Raw genomic sequence first — 21829 nt, 5'->3', positions numbered from 1 at the left:
AATAGATCAGTGTTTCCCAACCAGGGGGACTCCAGCTGTTGCAAAACTACAACTCCCAGCATGCCTGGATATCTGAAGCCAAAGTTTTTCAACAGCTGGAGACGCCCTGGAAATCACTGACCGACAAAAAAGTGAATATTAACTTTATGTAAATAATATTTATATAATACTGTAAAAAAAAAAAAATAATTATCTCTTCTCCTATCAGTCAACACTCAAGTATCCAGTTATTAAGGTAGTTTATTAAGAAAACATCGATGTACAAGGATGAGAATCCTTACATTCCAAGAAAGGTAGATAGACTCATCCCCACAAAGGGATGTCCGTTCTTTTTATTACCTTTTCACAAACATTTCCAGATTGGTTAGAGTCCACTTGTAGCTTATGAGGTATTTAAACTTTATTGCCAATCACAGTGGACCCTGTACAAGTTGCGGAATGTCCTTGTTTTAAAGGGGTTCTCCACCATAAGATGATTTTAGTACGTACCTGGCAGGCAGTAATGGACATGCTTAGGAAGGATCTGCGCTTGTCTTGGGGCTAAAAGGCTATGTCATAAGATTACCATAACACTGTGGCTAGCTTTCTGTGAACTGGTATTTCCTGTTTGACTTTTATTCGTTTGCCTACAAATCCCATAATTCCATTTTCCTCCCTCCCACACATCAGCCACCCCACCCATTGAAACATAAATGAGCTGCATCCATTCAAAAGACCTGTGTTTTTCAATCAGGGTGCCTACACCTGTTGCATTAGTTGCAGATTGATCTCTTTCCCACCAAGCGATCCCGCCACCCATTTAAGCAGACAGGCTCCCTGTCATCAGCTGACTAGTGAGTCAGTTCTCGGCCGCATTGCAGCTGGGAAAAATCTGAGACAACAGTCATTTTGTATGCTGATAAAAATAAATATTGGGGTAAAAATCACAGAAGAATTGTGAGAAAACCATCACACACAGGTACAGACACTATATTATGAACTACACTAACTTTACAGCCCCTGTAGCATAGTCACATAAAAAATACACCAGTATACATGCTATAATGCAATTTAAGCATTCAGATACAATAGAAAAGTATTAGGATTTTCTAATTAAAGTATTAGATCGCGTTTGATACATAATAAAGGCATTATATATATAGCATTAGATATATAGTAAAAGCATTAGATACATTTGCGTTAGATATATAGTAAAAGCATTAGATACATTTGCATTAGATATATAGTAAAAGCATTAGATACATTTGCATTAGATATATAGTAAAAGCATTAGATACATTTGCATTAGATATATAGTAAAAGCATTAGATACATTTGCATTAGATATATAGTAAAAGCAGGTACACTTCTATTTTCCCACAACAAATACGTGACACAACTGAGATGCTTTAGCAATGGCCCTTTATTTATCAGTCCTTACATAAATGTCTGATTAATGGCATTACCGCAGATCCTAAGATCAGAGGTGTCACAGAGGTATCCCTTATAGACTGTCCTAATGGAGAGGTAGGCTATGTTCACATGGCAGAATTTCCGTAATTTTGCTGAGATTCCATTCTGCCAAGCTTGCAGCGGATTTGTTTTACATTTTTACGCATTCTGCTCGGAATGTGTGCAGAATTTATGCAGAATTTCTCGAGTTTAACACGCAGATTCTAGACTGAATTCTGAGTCCCATTGTCTTCGGTTGGACTTTATCGCGGAATTCTGCAAAAAGAATTGACGTGTTCAATTTTTAATTTTTTTTGCAAAATCTGAAATGAAGATATTCTGTGTTAATGGGATGGCGGAAAGTCCTTTCACCACAATGTTAAGAATTTAGCAGAATTTTCAAGCTGAATTTTTCCATCAGTTTCCGCACATAAATTCCACCGTGTAACCATGGCCTTACCGTCACCAGAAACAAGGTATCGGACACCACAGCTTTCTCTCATGACGAAAGTCTATGAAAGATGTAGTACAGTCAATAGCAACCACCATGTATCTCTCATAGACGATAATAATAGTGAGATCAGACATACCTGTGGATCACAGAGCGTCCCAATGATCAGGCCCACCACAGATCAGACCTTTAGAGCCTATAAGATCCATTTGCCATGTTATTGTAGAGGAAATGGTTTTTGGCACCTGGCATCAGTTCATTTGATGTTTTTACGTTGTTTCTGTAGACGCTATGCGCCCTTATCCGTGGAGTTCATCAGAAGAACAAGTCGTCGTCTGGCTTTGATATTATTAACATGCTGATGGGCTTTGACAAGGCAGAACTTCGTATGAAGGTGAGAAGGAAATAAACAAGCAATCCAATAAATGCTTAAAGCGTACCTGTCATAGTGCAACAAAAAAAGTGATATGTTACTCAGTACCTAATACTGATCATGTACATATTATGTGTCTAGGACCTATATATCCCTAACAAATAGATTTATATGTTGCTCACTTTCTTTTTGTTCTTGCCTTCTGGAGTGGAAGTGTATGTCTCTCTCCCTCACTGTGATGACTCATCTGCTCTGAGTCTGGGAGCAGCCTGGCAGTCTGCAAATCACTGCACAGTAGTTTTTATTCATACATTTTCTATCTGTTTCTAGTAAAGCTGGATGCTGATCAACACAGTTTTCACTATGTGTCATTCAGCTTTCACAGACTCCTGAATGTCTGATCAGCTTCTTTGTCGTTCAGGAGTCAAAGAAAGCTTTGGCTGTTCAAGAATGCTGGGAGTTGTAGTTTTACATTGCAACAGCTGGATCTGCAGTGTTTGTAAAGCACTGTGTTAGAGCATTGTTGCCTTTAGCTGTTGAAATACTACAACTCCCAGCATGCCCACACATCCATTGTCTTAAGGGTGTTTTTTCTGACCATTTTGTTTTAAAATTTTTTAGTTACACTGTGGGACTTAAAGGGGTACTCTGCTGCTCAGCATTTGGAACAAACTGTTCTGAAAGCTGGAGCCAGTGATGGGAGCTCGTGACGTCATAGCCCCGCCTCTTCATGATGTCATGCCCCGCCCCTCAATGCAAGTCTATGGGAAGGGGCATGACGGCTGTGACGTCGCAAGCTCCCGCCTCCAGCGTTGGAAACAGTTTGTTCCAAACGCTGAGATGCGGAGTACCTCTTTAAGCATGCAGTCATATGATTTCTTACATAATACACTGCTATACAGAATCTAATCGGAATCCACACATGGCAGACCTGAGGGCCGTCTTTAGGCTTCCGACCCAGTGGGGGAATGCCAAGGGGTTAACAGAGGGAACCTACTTCCTCTGCCCAACCACTAAGAATTTACACTTGCTTTTAATCACAGCATCTGAGGGGTGAAATGGACAGGATTAGAGTTCTTTTCTCTCCAAGGAATTAAGAGTACTCTGGTCAAAATTATTTTTTCTTCATATCAACTGGCTCCAGAAAGTTAAACAGATTTGTAAATGACTTCTATTAAAAAATCTTAATCCTACCAGTATTTATCAGCTGCTGAAGTTGAGTTGTTCTTTTCTGCCTGACCACAGTGCTCACTGTTGACTCCTCTGTCTGTCTCAGGAACTGTCCAGAGCAGGAGAGGTTTGCTATGGGGATTTGCTCCTACTCTGGACAGTTCCTGAGACAGACTGAGGTGTCAGCAGAGAGCACTGCAGTCAGACAGAATAAACAACTCAGCTTCAGCAGCTGATAAGTACTGGGAGGATTTAGATTTTTTAGTAGAAGCAATTTACAAATCTGTTTAACTTTCTGGAGCCAGTTGATATGAACATGTTTTTCACTGGAGTACCCCTTTTTAAAGGTATGCAGTTTTTTTTTTCCAGGAACAGCACCACCCTTGGTCTATGTCTGATATTACAAGGAGACCGAAATGACCCGTTACCGGCTCAATAGAAAAATAAAGAAAAGGGGGGGGGGGTTAGAAAACCAACTAATTACACCTATAAACACATTACATGCGCACGCAAAGAACCCCAAATAAAATCAGAAATAGAAAAAATTAATGTGATAAAATATATACTTTTATTAAATCATCATTATAGCAATATATCATACACAAGGACAGAATAAAAATATGATTAAAAAAATAGTATTAAAAAATTATATAAAAAAGTGTAAAATATATATATATATATATATATTTTTTTTTTTTATACTATTGTTTTATACTATTTTTTATACAATAGTACAAAAAATATATATTTTTTTATACTATTTTTTTTTTATCATATTTTTATTCTGTCCTTGTGTGTAATATATTGATGTAATGATGATTTAAAAAAAAAAAACAATATATTTTTTCACATGAATTTTACTCATTTATTCTATTTCTGATTTTATTTGGGGTTATTTGCATTCGCATGTAGTACATATTGAGGTGTAACTATGTCTGGTATTGCAGTGTGCAAGTTAGTTGGGACAGAGCTGCATTACCAGACACAGCCTGCAGATAAGGGTAATGTTGTTGTTTCTTGGGGGGGAAAAAAATTGAAAATATTTTTTTAATTAGATTTTTATATCCAATAATAAAATTGCTGTATCATAATTTGCTAATGCAGGGAAATGGCCAGTTTAATGTCTTTCAGCAGTTTTGGTGTTGATTTTTATACATTTCTAATAGTTGTAGATGTCATATGATGATGTGTGAGTGCTGTTTTCCCACAGAATTTGATGGAGAGCCTGGATATTCTGCTGTGTGGGGAGGGCTCCGAAAGCCTGAAGAGTCTCTGCCTGAAGCTTCTGCTCTGCCTAGTCACTGTGAGTAATGTCAGGACATGGTGGGATCTTGCAGAAGATGAATAAGACACGCTGCAAAAGTTTTACATTCAAATTAAGATCTTGCCTACAGGTCGTACATACACATTAGAGCAGTGCTTCCCAACCAGGGTGCCTCTAGGTATTGCAAAACTACAACTCCCAGCATGCCCGGACAGCCTTCGGCTGTCCGGGCATGCTGGGAGTTGTAGTTTTGCAACAGCTGGATGCACCCTAATTGGAAGACACTGCATTAGAGAAAAGTCTTATGTGTATAGTTACCTCCCTATTCTCCCCTGATAAATTATGTTGGGGAAGCCAAGGATCGGGTATGTTGGACTTCAGCTGCCTCACCCTTTTGTTTTCCGGGAGATAAGCCACCATCGGAGGTGTCTGATAATGGCTTTCCCTCCTCTTTCCATTAAAAATACAGTGACCCGACCTACGATGGCCCCAACATACAATAATTTCAACATATGATGGTCTCTCAGAGGTCATCGCATGTTGAAGTTAGCATCAACATACGATGCTTTTGTATGTCGGGGCCATCGCATAAACGGCTAGCCGTTTACGGTTCCCCATGTGCTCCGGTGATGTCTCTTACCTGTCCTCGGGGCTCCGGAGCATCCTCTTCGGGATCCCCTCCATCGTTGGCGTTCTCCATCGACGTCATCATGTCTCTGCGCACGCCGTCCCGTCATCAATAGGAGCGGCGTGTGTAGCGACGGAATGACGGCGACGTGAGAGCGACGTTCCCAGCCAGCAGAGACATTCCGGAGCGGCAGGGACACCACGGGGATGCGGCGACAGCGATGGACTGCGACATCCAGGGCAGCGGTGACGAGCGGTGACTGTCCGGAGCGGCGGGGACAGGTGAGTACAACTTCCTATACTTTATATTGTACGGATCTCTCAACATACGATGGTTTCAACAAATGATTGTTCATTTGGAACGGATTACCATCGTATGTTGAGGGACCACTGTACAGGCATACTTGGCTAAACCCATAATGCATGGGTATGCGGGAATCAGAAGAGATAGCTGACCTAGGTGTATGACTGATACTCTGGGTTATCTCCTTATTTTAAGGGGTACTCTGGTGGAAAAAAAAAAATCAAATCAACTGGCTCAAAAAAGTTAAACAGATTTGTAAATGACTTTTATAAAAAGAAAATCTTCATCCTTCTAGAACTTATCGGCTGCTGTATGCTCCAGAGGAAGTTGAGTTGTTCTTTTCTGTCTGACCACAAGTGCTCTCTGCTGACACCTCTGTCCGTGTCAGGAACTGTCCAGAGTAGGAGCAAATCCTCATAGAAAACCTCTCCTGCTCCAGACAGTTCCTGACATAGACAGAGGATTCCGTCAGGCGGTCGCCGCCGAAGATACTTCCTCGGTAGGACCGCGGGGCACTGCGCTGTCACCATTGACGGCTATGCAGTACTTGTGGACTTCCACGCAAAGAATGAACATGTTCTTCTGACTGCCTGTTAGGGATGGGAGGGGACGAGAGAGAGTTCCAGTCTCAGCACTTCGGGGGGGTGGGAACGCCTCATTGCGTTTTGACACCAGATAATAAAAGCATTTTTCTAAGTTATGGAAGCTCAGACAGATATATATGATAGGTACCATGTGTCTCCTTGCCCAAACAGCATCATGCATTGTCAGCAGTTTGGAATGTTTATTTCGACTGACACATTCCCTTTTATTTTATTTATTTATTTATTTTTTGTTTTTAAAGACTTTATCAATTTTTTTTTTTTTTTTTTAAACCATTAATGAATAAAGCACACACATTAAGAAAACATGCACCCTGAGGGAGAAGAGCAAGACCTGGAAACTGGTCAAACAAGCGTCAATGCTAAAGGGAATTACAATAAGGAAATAACATAGTAACAAAAAAAAAAATCATTCCTATATAGCAGCAGGAACAATACTGTCAAGTATCCCCGGGAGAAAAATAGCCCAAGACACACATTATCAAACCGCCAACAGCACACACAAAAAACAGACAACACACACAAAAAACAGACAACACACACAAAAACAGACAACACAACACACACAAAAACAGACAACCCAGCACTCCCCCCATCACCCCCCCCCCCCCCCAAACCATCAACAGCACAGATTCAGGCAGAGTCAAGATCATTCAGACCTAAGACTAGCAGAGTCACCAGAGGAACTAAGGAGCAACCAAGGAATCAAATACCTTGTCGAATTTCTTCGGGCATTTATAACTATTATACAACGCCTGATACAAAGGCACATACTTATTAACCAGACAGATCCAACGGGACAACGGAGGAGGAGAGCCATCCTTCCAAGTCATCACCACCACCTTTTGAGCACAGAAGAGGAGGAATCGAATCAACAAACTCCTATAAGGGTCCAACTCAACACTAGCAGTGAGTCCCAGAAGACAGACTTGAGGAGTAAGGAGAAAGGGAAATTCCAAATGATCAGATAGGAATTGCATCACCTCCCTCCAGAAAGGGGCAACACAAGGGCAACTCCACACCGCATGTAAAAACGTGCCAACTTCACAGGAACACCTAAAAGACCCATCTGAAGAAGAGACACAGATACGTTTCAGCTTCTCCGGAGTATAGTACAAGTGCAAGACAAATCTAGATTGAATCCGCATATCACGAGCACTAACTACTGTATAATAATACGTCTGTTCCACCTCTTTCCATTCATCCTCTGACAAGTTAGGAATATCCTCAACCCACTTCCCATAGGCAACCCCAAAGGGACTAGGCCCTAGAGTCTGCAAGAGGGCATAAGCTTGAGTCAGTGGTTTGGTCAGGTCCGTGGTACCTAGGAGAAGCTCCACCTCAGAAAAAACAGGGGTAACCACCAGGGAGCCAAACTGCGCCCATACAGCATGATACAGCTGGAGATACCGAAAAAAGGCATGTCCATATATATTATACTTGTCTTTCATATCCGAGAAGGATAGGAAAACCTCATCCTCACCGAATAAATGGGAAACAAATTTGACCCCATGTGTTCCCCAAAAGCTAGCCTCTGACAACCCTTATAAGTGGGGAAGATGACTATTCCCCTACAGGGGCGCTCTAGGAGAGGCAAGTGGTTGAGGAAACCGTCCCAACACCACGGACCACACCTTAGCCACCGTCTGAAGAGGGAGGAGATAAGAAGAGGCAGGAGAATGTCTGTATCATGTGTTGGATACAAAGCTTCACCTCGAGGTAACAGCACCAATCACTAGGTCCGGTTAAAGTGCAGGCTTTTCATTGCATCAGAGCATAAACAAGTGCGACGTTTCGGCCAACAAGCGTTTTTCAAGCATAGTACATCCATCAATAAAGCATACTTATATGGGTAGCAAATACACGTGATTGGTGGAAACACAAGTGCAAACAATCAGTTCAGACCGCCTTCTGAATCTCATAGGTTTAACTATAGGTCATGTGATTTAAGAACCATCAAACAGTATACTATAATAAAATATGCAATAAATACATTGTGTAGTATAGAAACCGTCGGGAACGCAGCATAAGGGGATTCTCTGCAAGTTATGAAAGATCAGAAGGTCAGACAAGTATTGTGGAGTCCCCCTTATGCTGCGCTCCTGACGGTTTTTATACTACACAATGTATTTATTGCATATTTTATTATAGTATACTGTTTGACGGTTCTTAAATCACATGACCTATAGTTAAACCTATGAGATTCAGAAGGCGGTCTGAACTGATAATATCGCATTGTTTGCACTTGTGTTTCCACCAATCACATGTATTTGCCACCCATATAAGTATACTTTATTGATGGATGTACTATGCTTGAAAAACGCTTGTTGGTCGAAACGTTGCACTTGTTTATGCTTTGATGCAATGAAAAGCCTGCACTTTAACCGGACCTAGTGATTGGTGCTGTTACCTCGAGGTGAAGCTTTGTATCTAACCCGATGGTTGGCAAGTGGGGGGAGTACGTGCACCTCACTGGCGCTCATCCAGTGCTGGGTCCCTCCTATTGGACTATATAATGTGTTAGTTAGTCCTTCATTCCTTCATACGACCCCATGAGAGCACCATCCAGGGAGGTAGCTGCATTCGAGAGGTCCAGGTCGATCCACCACGTTGTATACACCAGTTGGGAAGCAAGAAAATAGTTATACATATCAGGAGCAGCTTATCCCCCATGTTGTTTAGGCACCTGGATAAGGGCCTTGACCGAGTCTAGGAGACTTACCCTGCTAGTAGAAGGATCCCAGAGCACTGAATAGTTTTAGGAAGAACCTTTTAGGGGGTCATAACAGGGGCTAAATCAAACAAGTATAAGAACTTAGGGAGATAAATCATCTTAAAGATGTTTATCCTACCAGCTAGTGACAAGGGGTGTGAAGTCCATGAGTTCAGCCTATCCCTAGTACTGAACAGAAGAGGCCCTAGATTAAGGGGGAAAAATCCACCAAGGAGGCCGTGACCTCCACCCCAAAATACCAAAATTGACATACCGCTCAAAGACCTGGCTGGAGCGAATCTGGAACAACACACCCCAGGGACAGAGGCATTAAGGAGGATTTGGCCCAGTTAACCCATAATCCCGAGAAGGAGCTGAAATGGTCAAGAAGGTCAATAAGGAAACGGAGAGAACCCTCCGCATCAGCTAAATAGACTAGGGTATTATCCTCATAAGGAAACCTTCTCTACTATAGACCCCTTGGGAATGCCACATATGCTAGGGGCCATCCTAATCACTGCAGCCAAGGGCTCCACCGCAAGCGCAAAGAGGAGAGGGGATAGTGGACACCCCTGTCTCGTACCCCGACCCAAAGAAAAGGAGCCAGACACCTCTAGGTTAGTACATATACGAGTCCTAGGACTATCATATAAAAGATGTACCCACGCACAAAACCTCTGACCAAAGCCCATAGCATCCAAAAGTGTTTTTGCTACGCTGGGCGCCATCCTTGAAGAAAGCGGTGTCTGAGCACAGGGGTTACGTTGAGATGGACCGCAATCCTCCGAGCACCCACCATCTGAGGCGTTATCATCTGAGGACTGTCCCGCAGCCTCCGCCACCATCTTTGACTTTTTTTGTCTTGGAGTAGGGGCCTCCCATATCCAGGGACCACAGTAGACCAGGCAAGGTCGGCAAGGTGAAGTAGGAGGCTGTAAACAGAGGACAAGAAGGCCCAATCCCGTATCCTGCAGCAAAGAGTCTCTATATAGAGGGCACTCCAAGCAGGCACAGCAAGGAAGCACCACAAGTCCCAGCAGACTCAGCACCAGCAAGGTCACAGCACAACAGTCCCCTGGTAGAGGCAGCCCCCCTCAAGTAGCAACACTCACTGTATGATGGAATATGTAGGCAGAGGAATCCACAGCAGCAAGGTCCAGCAGCTTCAGACCCCCTGCAAGCACAGCGCAACAGCGTCCCCTGTCACCAGCCGCGGGAGTTACCACAGCAACCAGAGGGAAGATGGAAGCCATGCCCACGAAGGCCAACAATGGCAGGAAAGCATGCCTTGTTGTTTGCCGTACTGACCCCCACCAGAACATCAGCAGGTGTCCCGAAGCAACCAGACAGCCCGGAGTGTCAGGAGCCGACCTGACTGCTACAGCCCGAGGACCTGCGTCCCAGCCGCACCAGCCAACAGCTGCAGTACACCGCCAGGACTGTGTGCCCGCACCAGATAAGAGCGGAGGCGGACCGGAGCACCCCAGGAGCATACACAGGAACCGACCACCCAAGGGAGGCAAGCAGGAGCCCGGCAGGGTAAGTTTTTCGTGTTTTTCCCCTCCAGGGAGCCGCGTCGTGCGTCCGACTAGCTCGGCATCAGGCCACGTCCCCTCACAGATTCCCTTTAATGTGATTTTTTTTCCCCCCTTAACATCACTTACTGATCAGTGATCATGAGAATAAAGAGGCCTATGTGCCTTCCATATAGTCTCTACAACCTCTATGGTAACAAACCATTCACAGAATACCTGTACAATAGAAGTAAAATTTGTTTTTGTTCCTCTTGTTTCAGGTGACAGATAACATCAGCCAGAACACTATTTTGGAGTATGTTATGATCAATAGCATATTCGAAGCCATTCTACAGGTGCGTTTACTATTTGTACCAGTAATGGACAATGCCATTGATGCTTTTTCTTTGTTTTATTTGGCTTTGCACTGTGTGAGTCCATATCTGTTATCTCTTACATTTATTGAAAATTCAGACTGGACCTGAATGACCCTCAAAGTCAGTGTTTTCCAACCAGTGTGCCTCCAGTTGTTGCAAAATTACAACTCCCAGCATGCCCGGACAGCCTTTGGCTGTCCGGGCATGCTGGGAGTTGTAATATTGCAACAGCTGGAGGCACCCTGGTTGGAAAATCTTATGCCTGGGCTGCCTATGGGCAAAAGAAGGATACAATAAAGATAGAAATTTACCATCTAATTCTTCTAGACACCATGGAGGCTTATTAGTTAAAGAGTATCTGTCATCAAACCATATTTTCTAAGCTAACTACTCCTAACACCCCTCCTGTCCTAAAAATAGTTTCCAAACTTTAAAGGGGTACTCCACCCCTAGACCTCTTATCCCCTATCCAAAGGATAGGGGATAAGATGTCAGATCGCCGGGGTCCCACTGATGGGGACCCCGGGGATCGCTGCTGCAGCACCCCGCTATAATTACTGCGCAGAGCGAGATCGCTCTGCACGTAATGACGGGCAATACAGGGGCCGGAGCAGCGTGACGTCATGGCTCCGCCCCTCGTGACGTCACGGCCCGCCCCGTCAATACAAGTCTATCGGAGGGGGCGTGGCGGTCGTCACACCCCCTGCCATAGACTTGCATTAAGGGGACGGGCCGTGATGTCATGAGGGGTGGAGCCATGACGTCACGCTGCTCCGGCCCCTGTATCGCCGGTCATTACGCACAGAGCGAACTCGCTCTGTGCAGTAATGATGGCGGGGTGCCGCAGCGGCGATCCCCGCGGTCCCCAGCAGCGGGACCACGGCGATCTAACATCTTATCCCCTATCCTTTGGATAGGGAATAAGATGCCAGGGGCGGAGTACCCCTTTAAAAAGCTGTGTACCATGCCTTTCCCCTTGCTCACATTGTGTGAGCTCCCGGAAGGAGAAAGTGGGCGTTCCCCAGCAGGCGCGGCGTCACTGAAGCCTGCGAGAGCTGTGACTCTCCATGCCCCGCATGCACTTCCTGAATTTGGACTTCTGTAAGTCCAGGTGGAGACCAAACTAACTGTTTGGGAACAGAACAGAGCCACCTAGTGGCCGTTTTTTTTCAATCACATGAAAAACCTATAAAGGTTGTGAATTTTAACAGCAAGTAAATAGCAAAGTGTCTTATAATAACATAAGGAACAATTAATTAAAAGTATAGTTTGGTGACAGGTTCTCTTTAAGATATAAGTTGTTGCCCCTCCGTCCATTGAAGATTTTTGCTAATTTATTCTATGTCTCTCACCATCAGGCTCAGTCAGGTTGCATTTTAATTAGTTAGATCCTTTGAAAATCGGCAGTACCATGGTGTCTGGTAGCCGCTTATCTCCCTTCCTATACTGGCCAAACCAAATGTGATTGTTTACAAGAGGAGACAGGAAAGACTGACCCGCCGTGTTTCTTTATTTATTATCCTATACTTCCTATATTACACTGTTTGGCTTTTTTTGTTTTTCAGATTTTGTCCCATCCTCCCAGCCGCAGGGAACATGGCTACGATGCTGTGGTATTACTGGCCCTTCTAGTCAATTACAGAAAATATGAAGTGAGTTTTCCTATGACAACATACATATTAACCCCTTAAGGACCCGGGCTTTTTCCGTTTTTTCATTTTCAATTTTTCCTCCTTAACTTTAAAAAATCATAACTCTTAAAAATTTTCACCTAAAATTATATATAATGGCTTAATTTTTGCGTCACTAATTCTACTTTGTAATGACATTAGTCATTTTACCCAAAAATCTACGGTGAAACGGGAAAAAAAATCAATGTGCGACAAAATTGATGAAAAAACACTATTTTGTAAGTTTTGGGGGCTTCTGTTTTTACGCAGTACATTTTTTGTCAAAAATGATACCTTATCTTTATTCTGTAGGTCCATACGGTTAAAATGATCCCCTACTTTATATAGGTTTGATTTTGTATCACTTCAGAAAAAAATCATGAATACATGCAGGAAAATTTATACGTTTAAAATGGTCATTTTTTGACCCCTATAACTTTTTTATTTTTCTGTGTTCAGGGCGCTTTGAGGACTCATTTTTTGCGCCGTCATCTGAAGTTTTTAGTACCATTTTTGTTCTGATCAGACTTTTTGATCACTTTTTATTCACTTTTTTGTGGTATAAAAAGTGATCAAAAATGCGCTATTTTGGACTTTGGAATTTTTTTGCGCGTACGCCATTGAACGAGCGGTTTAAAAAGCGGTATATTTTTATAATTCGGACATTTCCGCACGCGGCGATACCACATATGTTTATTTTTATTATTATTTACATAATGTTTTTTTTATTTTTGGAAATGCCGGGTGATTCAAACTTTTATTAGGGAAAGGGATAATTGAAAGGGTTAATGATTTTTTTACACTTTTCTTATGCAATATTATAGCTCCTATAGGGGGGGCTATAACATTGCATGTACTGATCTTTTACACTGATTGATCCATCTCCATAGGAATGGATCAATCAGTGTTTTCAGCGATTGAATGCTCAAGCCTGGATCTCAGGCTTGAAGCATTCATTCGGCGATCGGACTGCAGGAAGGAAGGTAAGAGACCTTCCTCCTGTGCTACAGCTGTTCGAGATGCCGCGATTATACAGCGGCGATCCCGAACAGCTCCCTGAGCTAACCGGCACATTTTACTTTCGTTTTTAGCCGCGCGGCTCAGCTTTGAGTGCGCGGCTAAAGGGTTAATAGCGCGCGGCACAGCGATCAGTGCCGCACGCTATTAGAGGCGGGTCCCGGCTTCACTATGATGACCGTGTGACCCCGCGTTATATCGCAGGACCGGGACTCATGACGTACGCATACGTCATGGGTCCTTAAGAGGTTAAACGGGTATTCCAGGAAAAAAAACTTTTTTTTACATTTTTATATATCAACTGGTGCCAGAAAGTTAAACAGATTAGTAAATTACTTCTATTAAAAAATCGTAATCCTTCCGATAATTATCAGCTGCTGAAGTTGAGTTGTTGTTTTCTGTCTGGCAACAGTGCTCTCTGCTGACATCTCTGCTTGTCTCGGGAACTGCACAGAGTAGAAGAGGTTTGCTATGGGGATTCGCTTCTACTCTGGACATTTCCCGAGACAAGTGTCATCAGAGAGCACTTAGACAGAAAAGAACAACTCAACTTCAGCTCATAAGTACTGAAAGGATTAAGATTTTTTTAATAGAAGTAATTTACAAATCTGTTTAACTTTCTAGCACCAGTTGATATATAAAAAAAAGTTTTTTCCTGGATAAACCCATGAACCATGCATTGCATATCACTGGAAAATGTCATACTTGTTGATACAATGCTATGATATTAGTTTACAGCAGTCATACCACAATGTTATTGGTTGCACAGGTGTGAAATACCGACAAACAGCCACGTACACACTTAGGGCTCGTTCACAGTACAAAATATCTACTAATTTTTGCTATTGCACTCCTTATGGTAAATAAAAAATATTTCTAATATACTTTGTTAAAACATAGAAAACTTCATTTTTTTTTTTAATTTGTGCTTAAAAAAGCTCAAGAGCACATTTTCCCCATCTTATACAGAGACTTAGGACCGAGGTCCAAACACAGGAAGTGCAGCCTGGAGTGCTGAGGGGGGTGTGTCCAGCCTCATCCAATCATAGCTCCTCTCACACTTAACTTCCATATGCAGTTGGTTGGACACCTCTCCCCTCAGCACTCCAGGCTGCACTTCCTGTGTTTGGACTTCGGTCCTAAGTCTATGTATAAGATGGGGGGGGAAATGTGCTCTTGAGCTTTTTTAAGCAAAAATAAAACATAGAAAACTTTTTTTTTTTTTTTTAAACAAAGTCTATTAGAAATATTTTTTTTATTTACCATAAGAAGTGCAATAGCAAAAAAATTTTTAATGAGAGTGACCCTTTAAGTTGGCCATACACTTAAATTGTGTGTCCCTCTCCTGACCTCTCCATACACATGAACGTTCATCACGTCTGAGTTTTCATGTGTCCTCTATGGGGAGAAAAGGCATAACCCCAACCAGACAGCTCTGGCACCAGCTTATCCCTCCTAGCACAATAGAATTGGGTGGTGAAAATACATCACAGCCGTCCCTTCTTTCCACCATCATCTGTCGCATCGGACGGATTTGAACTTGTCCGGTACTTTACCACATTACTAGATGAAAATAGCCTGCAGGAGGCGGACAGTCATCCGCTGTTCACACTCTCTCTGTGTTTTCCATGTCAGCCCGGTCGTGATAACTCGCTGGTAATGCAGTCAGTGTGTATTTAGTTTAGCTAATCCCGTCTAGGATAACTTCACGCTCAGTAATAATCCATTTCCTTTCCCTTCTTCAGTCTGTAAACCCGTACATTGTGAAGTTGTCTATCGTGGATGATGAGGGGACGCTCAATGTGAGTCAAGTATTAGCCTCTTCTTTATTATCCATAATTCACGTCTCGCGTTGTAGTAATACATTCTGTGCTTCTTCCTATTCTAGGGGATGGGACTGGTTATTGCCCGTGCGTTATTTGAATATAACACGTAAGTACATAGGAACATATCAGTGTATACCTGTCTGTATTGCGGTTCCCAATCAGGGTGCCTCCAGATGTTGCAAAACTACAACTCCCAAACATTTTTTTTTTCCTCCAGAGTACTCCTTTAATATGGAGTAAACATTTCTATAGCAGTGGTCTCCAAACCGTGGCCCTTTAGATGTTGCAAAACTGCAACTCCCAGCATGCCCGGACAGCCGTCGGCTGTCCGGGCATGCTGGGAGTTGTAGTTTTGCAACAGCTGGAGGCACCCTGGTTGGGAAACACTGTCCTATGTCTTTAAATGGGTTATCCAGGAAAACTTATATATATATATATATATATATATATATATATATATATATATATATATATATCTCTCTTAATCCTTTCAGTACTTAGACAGAAAAGAACAACTCAACTTCAGCAGCTGATAAGTACTGAAAGGATTAAGATATATATATATATATATATATATATATATATATATATATATATATATATATAATCTCTCTTAATCCTTTCAGTACTTAGACAGAAAAGAACAACTCAACTTCAGCAGCTGATAAGTACTGAAAGGATTAAGATATATATATATATATATATATATATATATATATATATATAATCTCTCTTAATCCTTTCAGTACTTAGACAGAAAAGAACAACTCAACTTCAGCAGCTGATAAGTACTGAAAGGATTAAGATATATATATATATATATATATATATATATATATATATATATATATATAATCTCTCTTAATCCTTTCAGTACTTAGACAGAAAAGAACAACTCAACTTCAGCAGCTGATAAGTACTGAAAGGATTAAGATATATATATATATATATATATATATATATATATATATATATATATATATATATAATCTCTCTTAATCCTTTCAGTACTTAGACAGAAAAGAACAACTCAACTTCAGCAGCTGATAAGTACTGAAAGGATTTTTTAATAGAAGTAATTTACAAATCTGTTTAACTTTCTGGAGCCAGGTGATTGAGATATATATATATATATATATATATATATAAAGTTTTCCTGGATAACCCATTTAAAGACATAGGACAGTGTTTCCCAACCAGAGTGCCTCCAGCTGTTGCAAAATTACAACTCCCAGCATGCACGGACAGCCATTGGCTGTCCAGGCATGCTGGGAGTTGTAGTTTTGCAACATCTGAAGAGCCACGGTTTGGAGACCACTGCTATAGAATTGTTTACTCCATATTAAAGGAGTACTCTGGAGGAACAAAATGTTTGGGAGCTGTAGTTTTGCAACAGTTGGAGGCACCCTGGTTGGGAAACACTGTCCTATGTCTTTAAATGGGTTATCCAGGAAAAAACTTTTTTTTTTTTTTTTTTTTTTATGTATCAACTGACTCCAGAAAGGTAAACAGATTTGTAAATTACTTCTATTAAAAAAATCTTAATCCTTTCAGTACTTATCAGCTGCTGAAGTTGAGTTGTTCTTTTCTGTGTAAGTGCTCTGTGATGACACGTGTCTCGGGAACTGTCCAGAGTAGAAGCAAATACCCATAGCAAACCTCTTCTACTCTGTGCAGTTCCCGAGACAAGCAGAGATGTCAGCAGAGAGCACTGTTGTCAGACAGAAAAGAACAACTCAACTTCAGCAGCTCATAATTATTGGAAGGATTAAGATTTTTTTAATTGAAGTAATTTACAAATCTGTTTAACTCTCTGGAGCCAGTTGATATATTAAAATTTTTTTTTTTTCCCCCTACTAGCACACATTGCCTGCTTCCTGCTGTGTTTCCATCTTATGGTTGTTTTTTGTTTTCCCTCAGGCAATACAGGGATAAGGAGGAGGAGAACCAGACCGGCTTCTTCTCTGCCTTAACAAGTATGGTGAGTAACATGGGAACACGTCAGGCATGCAAATGCACCAGATTATATTAAAGGAGATATCCAATTGTGAAAAAAACGAAATGAAGTACCTGCCACAATGTACACCTTGCATCCATAATCACACAGCACTTTCCATTATTTGTCTGACTGCTCCCATTTGTGAGATATGCTGCAGTGAAAATCCCTGTACTTCCTGTTTATGGAGCTCAGCTCCCATGATCCTTTTCACTCTCCCACAGCCGACTTCCTCCCAAGTATAAAACATAATCTACACCTCCATAAAATAAAATAAAAATGCCCCCAAGCCGTCCTCTAACACGACCTACTATGCTAAATCACTGCCCTTCCTAGTGCTCACCAATCACAGTCCTCATAGCTGCACCAATCACAGTCCTCATAGCTGCACCAATCACAGTCCTCATAGCTGCACCAATCACAGTCCTCATAGCTGCACCAATCGCAGTCCTCATAGCTGCACCAATCGCAGTCCTCATAGCTGCACCAATCGCAGTCCTCATAGCTGCACCAATCACAGTCCTCGTAGCTGCACCAATCACAGTCCTCATAGCTGCACCAATCGCAGTCCTCGTAGCTGCACCAATCGCAGTCCTCGTAGCTGCACCAATCGCAGTCCTCGTAGCTGCACCAATCACAGTCCTCATAGCTGCACCAATCACAGTCCTCATAGCTGCACCAATCACAGTCCTCATAGCTGCACCAATCACAGTCCTCATAGCTGCACCAATCACAGTCCTCATAGCTGCACCAATCACAGTCCTCATAGCTGCACCAATCACAGTCCTCATAGCTGCACCAATCACAGTCCTCATAGCTGCACCAATCACAGTCCTCATAGCTGCACCAATCACAGTCCTCATAGCTGCACCAATCGCAGCCCACACATTGCTATGCCGACCGACATTGTATATACGCCCATTCATTACAAGTCAGGCTGCTGCGCTATCCTGACATAAAAAGATACAAGAAGATGTATAATACAAGATGCATAATATGCAGGTGGAGAATGAGGACTTACAGTGCAGAGGGAGAATGAGGACTTACAGTGCAGGGGGAGAATGAAGACTTACAGTGCAGGGGGAGAATGAGGACTTACAGTGCAGGGGGAGAATGAAGACTTACAGTGCAGGGGGAGAATGAGGACTTACAGTGCAGGGGGAGAATGAGGACTTACAGTGCAGGGGGAGAATGAGGACTTACAGTGCAGGGGGAGAATGAGGACTTACAGTGCAGGGGGAGAATGAAGACTTACAGTGCAGGGGCAGAATGAGGACTTACACCAGTGGTCCTCAACCTGTGGACCTCCAGATGTTGCAAAACTACAACTCCCAGCATGCCTGCTAGGAGTTGTAGTTTTGCAACATCTGGAGGTCCACAGGTTGAAGACCACTGACGTACACAGCTCCTTCCCTCCCCTGCTCTGTCTACATAGGACACACAGAGCAGCCATGGGTTTGATTTTTTCACTGGAGAAGACAGTGCAGGGGGAGAATGAGGATGTACAAAGCCCCTCCCCTCCCCCAGCTCGGTCTACACACGACCTCATTAATCACAGGGAGGTTTCAAGTTTTCACGGGGAAAACACAGAGCAGGGGAGTGAAGGAGCTGTGTACGTCAGTGGTCTTCAACCTGCGGACCTCCAGATGTTGCAAAACTACAACTCCTAGCAGGCATGCTGGGAGTTGTAGTTTTGCAACATCTGGAGATCCGCAGGTTGAGGACCACTGGTGTAAGTCCTCATTCTCCCCCTGCACTGTCTTCTTGTATTATGAAGAGCTGCAGTCTCCATCCTCCGGGAGGGGGGGTGAGGGGGCGTGGCTTATCTCCTGCAGACCTCGGGCTCTGCGGTCAGAATTTTTCATGGGTTAGAGTATGCTGCGCTTGCGCAGCGAAGCATCAGTGATTGGCTCTGACTACAGAGCCAATGTGCATTGTGGAGGAGAGGGGCTGTACAGGGGGAGAGGGTATAATGAATGGGCCGGGCGAAGCCGTGCACGGGGCGGGCAGCAGAGCAGAGAGAAATGACGAGCCGACCTCAAAATGGCCGCGGGTGAAGAGAATGCGTGGGTCGACATGCTGAATTATGCAGCACTTCCTGTCCAGAGGAAAACCTGGAAAAAAGCTACTTTCCGTTCCACTTGGTTTAAGTATATTGCAGAGTTATATAACTTTTAAAACTGTTGCTAACTGTATAGAATTTTTCCACGTTGGACTACTCCTTTAAGATTATGTCAGTCACTAGAAGGGAGCGATCACAAATCATAGAGAAGATGGCTGCAACGTCTCTTTGATAAAGATGAGTATTTTCAGCCTTTGATTGGTCATAAGCATCTGAGTACTGGGACCCCCCTTCATTCACTAGAATGGGGCTTCCTTGTCCCCCAAGTGAATAGAGAAGCAGCACACATATAGTCACTTCCTATTGGGCTTCCATTGATAGCCAAGCTCTGTACTTGGCCATCTACGGAAGTCCCATAGCAAGTAAATGTGTGTTGACCTTCTATTCGCTTGGGGGACAAATGAGCCCAGTTCTTGTGATCATAAGGAAATGCTGTTGCGCTGCAAATTATTTTCTTCTGACACCCATTTATTTTTATGGAGTTATAGAAAGAGGCCAAGAACAGCCCCCTTGGCTGTTTCCATAATCCTGGAACATCTGGGTGGAGTGGGGGCCATTGTAGAGATAGGTGTGGATGCCAAAGGTGTTTAAGGCATATCCTTAAGAAATGGCTTGAATGTCATGATGGGACTACTCCTTTACTTGGTGGGTGAATTAACCCCTTAACGACCATGGATGTAAATGTACGTCCTGGTGCGGAGGTACTTAGCCCACCAGGACGCACAGTTACGTCTTGTACATGAGCATGAGAATCAGAGCGGTGCTCGCGTCATGCACTGCAGGTCCTGGCTGCTATCAGCAGCCGGGGACCCGCCGGTAATGGCGAACATCGGCGATCGTGCTGATGTCTGCCATTAACCCCTCAGATGCCGTGATCAATACAGATCATGGCATCTGCGGCAATGCGCATGTTTAAATGGATGATCGGATCGGCCGCAAGGCTGCGATGTTGTTATATTATCACAACACTGTGGCTGGCTTTTTGTGAGCTGGTATTTCCTGTTTGAGTTTTCTTTTTTTGCCTACAAATCCCATAATTCAATTTTCCTCCCTCCCACACATCAGCCACACCCCACCCATCGAAACCTAAATGAGCTGCATCCATTCAAAAGACCTGTGGTTTTCAATCAGGGTTCCTACAGCTGTTGCATTAGTTGCAGATTGATCTCTCTCCCACCAAGCGATCCCTCCACCCATTGAAGCAGACAGGCTCCCTGTCATCAGCTGACTAGTGATGTAATGTCTCGGCTGCATTGCAACCTGGGAAAAATCTGAGACAACAGTCATTTTGTATGCTGTTAAAAATAAACATTGGGGTGAAAATCACAAGAATTGTGAGAAAACCGTCACACACAGGTACAGACACTATATTATGAACTGCACTAACTTCACAGCCCCTGTAGCATAGTCAGATTAAAAAAAATTCCTGGAATACCCCTTTAATATACTTGAGCTTTTATGGTGGTGTTGCCTCAGACGGGTAGGTTAAAAGGTGTTTCATGGAATCAGACGTTCATCATTTAGCAGATCATCGGGTGTTTACAAGTAGCAGGCCCTGTCTCATAGATTACAATCTGAGCCGTTGCAATTCTCTTTGTGTCCACAGGTGGGCAGTATGTTCATTGCAGATGCAGATGAGAAAATCTCCGTACAGTGAGTTTCTTTTATTTCCTATAATATCACCATCCTGTGAAATCCCCTCTGAGTCTAACTGAGGTTGTTCTTGTCTTGATCAGAACCAATGAAGCCATTTTGCTAGCACTTTACGAAGCCGTTCATCTCAATAGAAACTTCATCACGGTCCTGGCACAGGTCAGTCCTTACTACCAGATTATAATGGGTGAAATATAGAAATGTTTAATTAGCAATTAATTGCAGAGTAGTTTTTCCACAAATACTAACTAGATACTTTAGGGTCCTCATTCTTACTTTGTATAGAGTCCAGATGGCTTATCTTTAGCATAGACCAGTGTTTCCTAAGCAGTGTGCCTCCAGCTGTTGCAAAACTACAACTCTCAGCATGCCCGGACAGCCTTCGGCTGTCCGGGCATGCTGAGAGTTGTAGTCTTGCAACAGCTGGAGGCACTCTGGTTGAGAAACACTGATATAGACCATCATTATCAGGTTGGTGGGAGTCTACCCTGATTGGGTGATTACTGTGGTCTCTCTTTACGGCTAGAGATGAGCGAACTTACAGTAAATTCGATTCGTCACGAACTTCTCGGCTCGGCAGTTGATGGCTTATCCTGCGTAAATTAGTTCAGCCTTCAGGTGCTCCGGTGGGCTGGAAAAGGTGGATACATTCCTAGGAAAGAGTCTCCTAGGACTGTATCCACCTTTTCCAGCCCACCAGAGCACCTGAAAGCTGAACT

At 43.0% G+C, this 21829-nt stretch overlaps 1 protein-coding gene across 4 annotated transcripts in view; it reads left to right on the top strand.

Annotated features, from left to right (window-relative positions):
- Positions 1-21829, top strand: part of ARMH3 (armadillo like helical domain containing 3) — a 70711-nt gene that overhangs the window by 22845 nt on the left and 26037 nt on the right. For all 4 annotated transcript variants that reach the window (XM_056529105.1, XM_056529107.1, XM_056529106.1 and 1 more), the window contains exons 5-13: positions 2169-2276; positions 4636-4728; positions 10731-10805; positions 12392-12478; positions 15259-15315; positions 15402-15445; positions 17260-17320; positions 21064-21110; positions 21194-21269. In XM_056529105.1, the coding sequence (XP_056385080.1) occupies positions 2169-2276; positions 4636-4728; positions 10731-10805; positions 12392-12478; positions 15259-15315; positions 15402-15445; positions 17260-17320; positions 21064-21110; positions 21194-21269 (648 nt within the window). The remainder of the gene's footprint in view (positions 1-2168; positions 2277-4635; positions 4729-10730; positions 10806-12391; positions 12479-15258; positions 15316-15401; positions 15446-17259; positions 17321-21063; positions 21111-21193; positions 21270-21829) is intronic.

Source organism: Hyla sarda, chromosome 7 (assembly GCF_029499605.1).
Source record: "Hyla sarda isolate aHylSar1 chromosome 7, aHylSar1.hap1, whole genome shotgun sequence".
NCBI classification, from domain to species: Eukaryota; Metazoa; Chordata; class Amphibia; order Anura; family Hylidae; genus Hyla; species Hyla sarda.
This window is presented reverse-complemented; position numbering and strand designations above follow the sequence as displayed.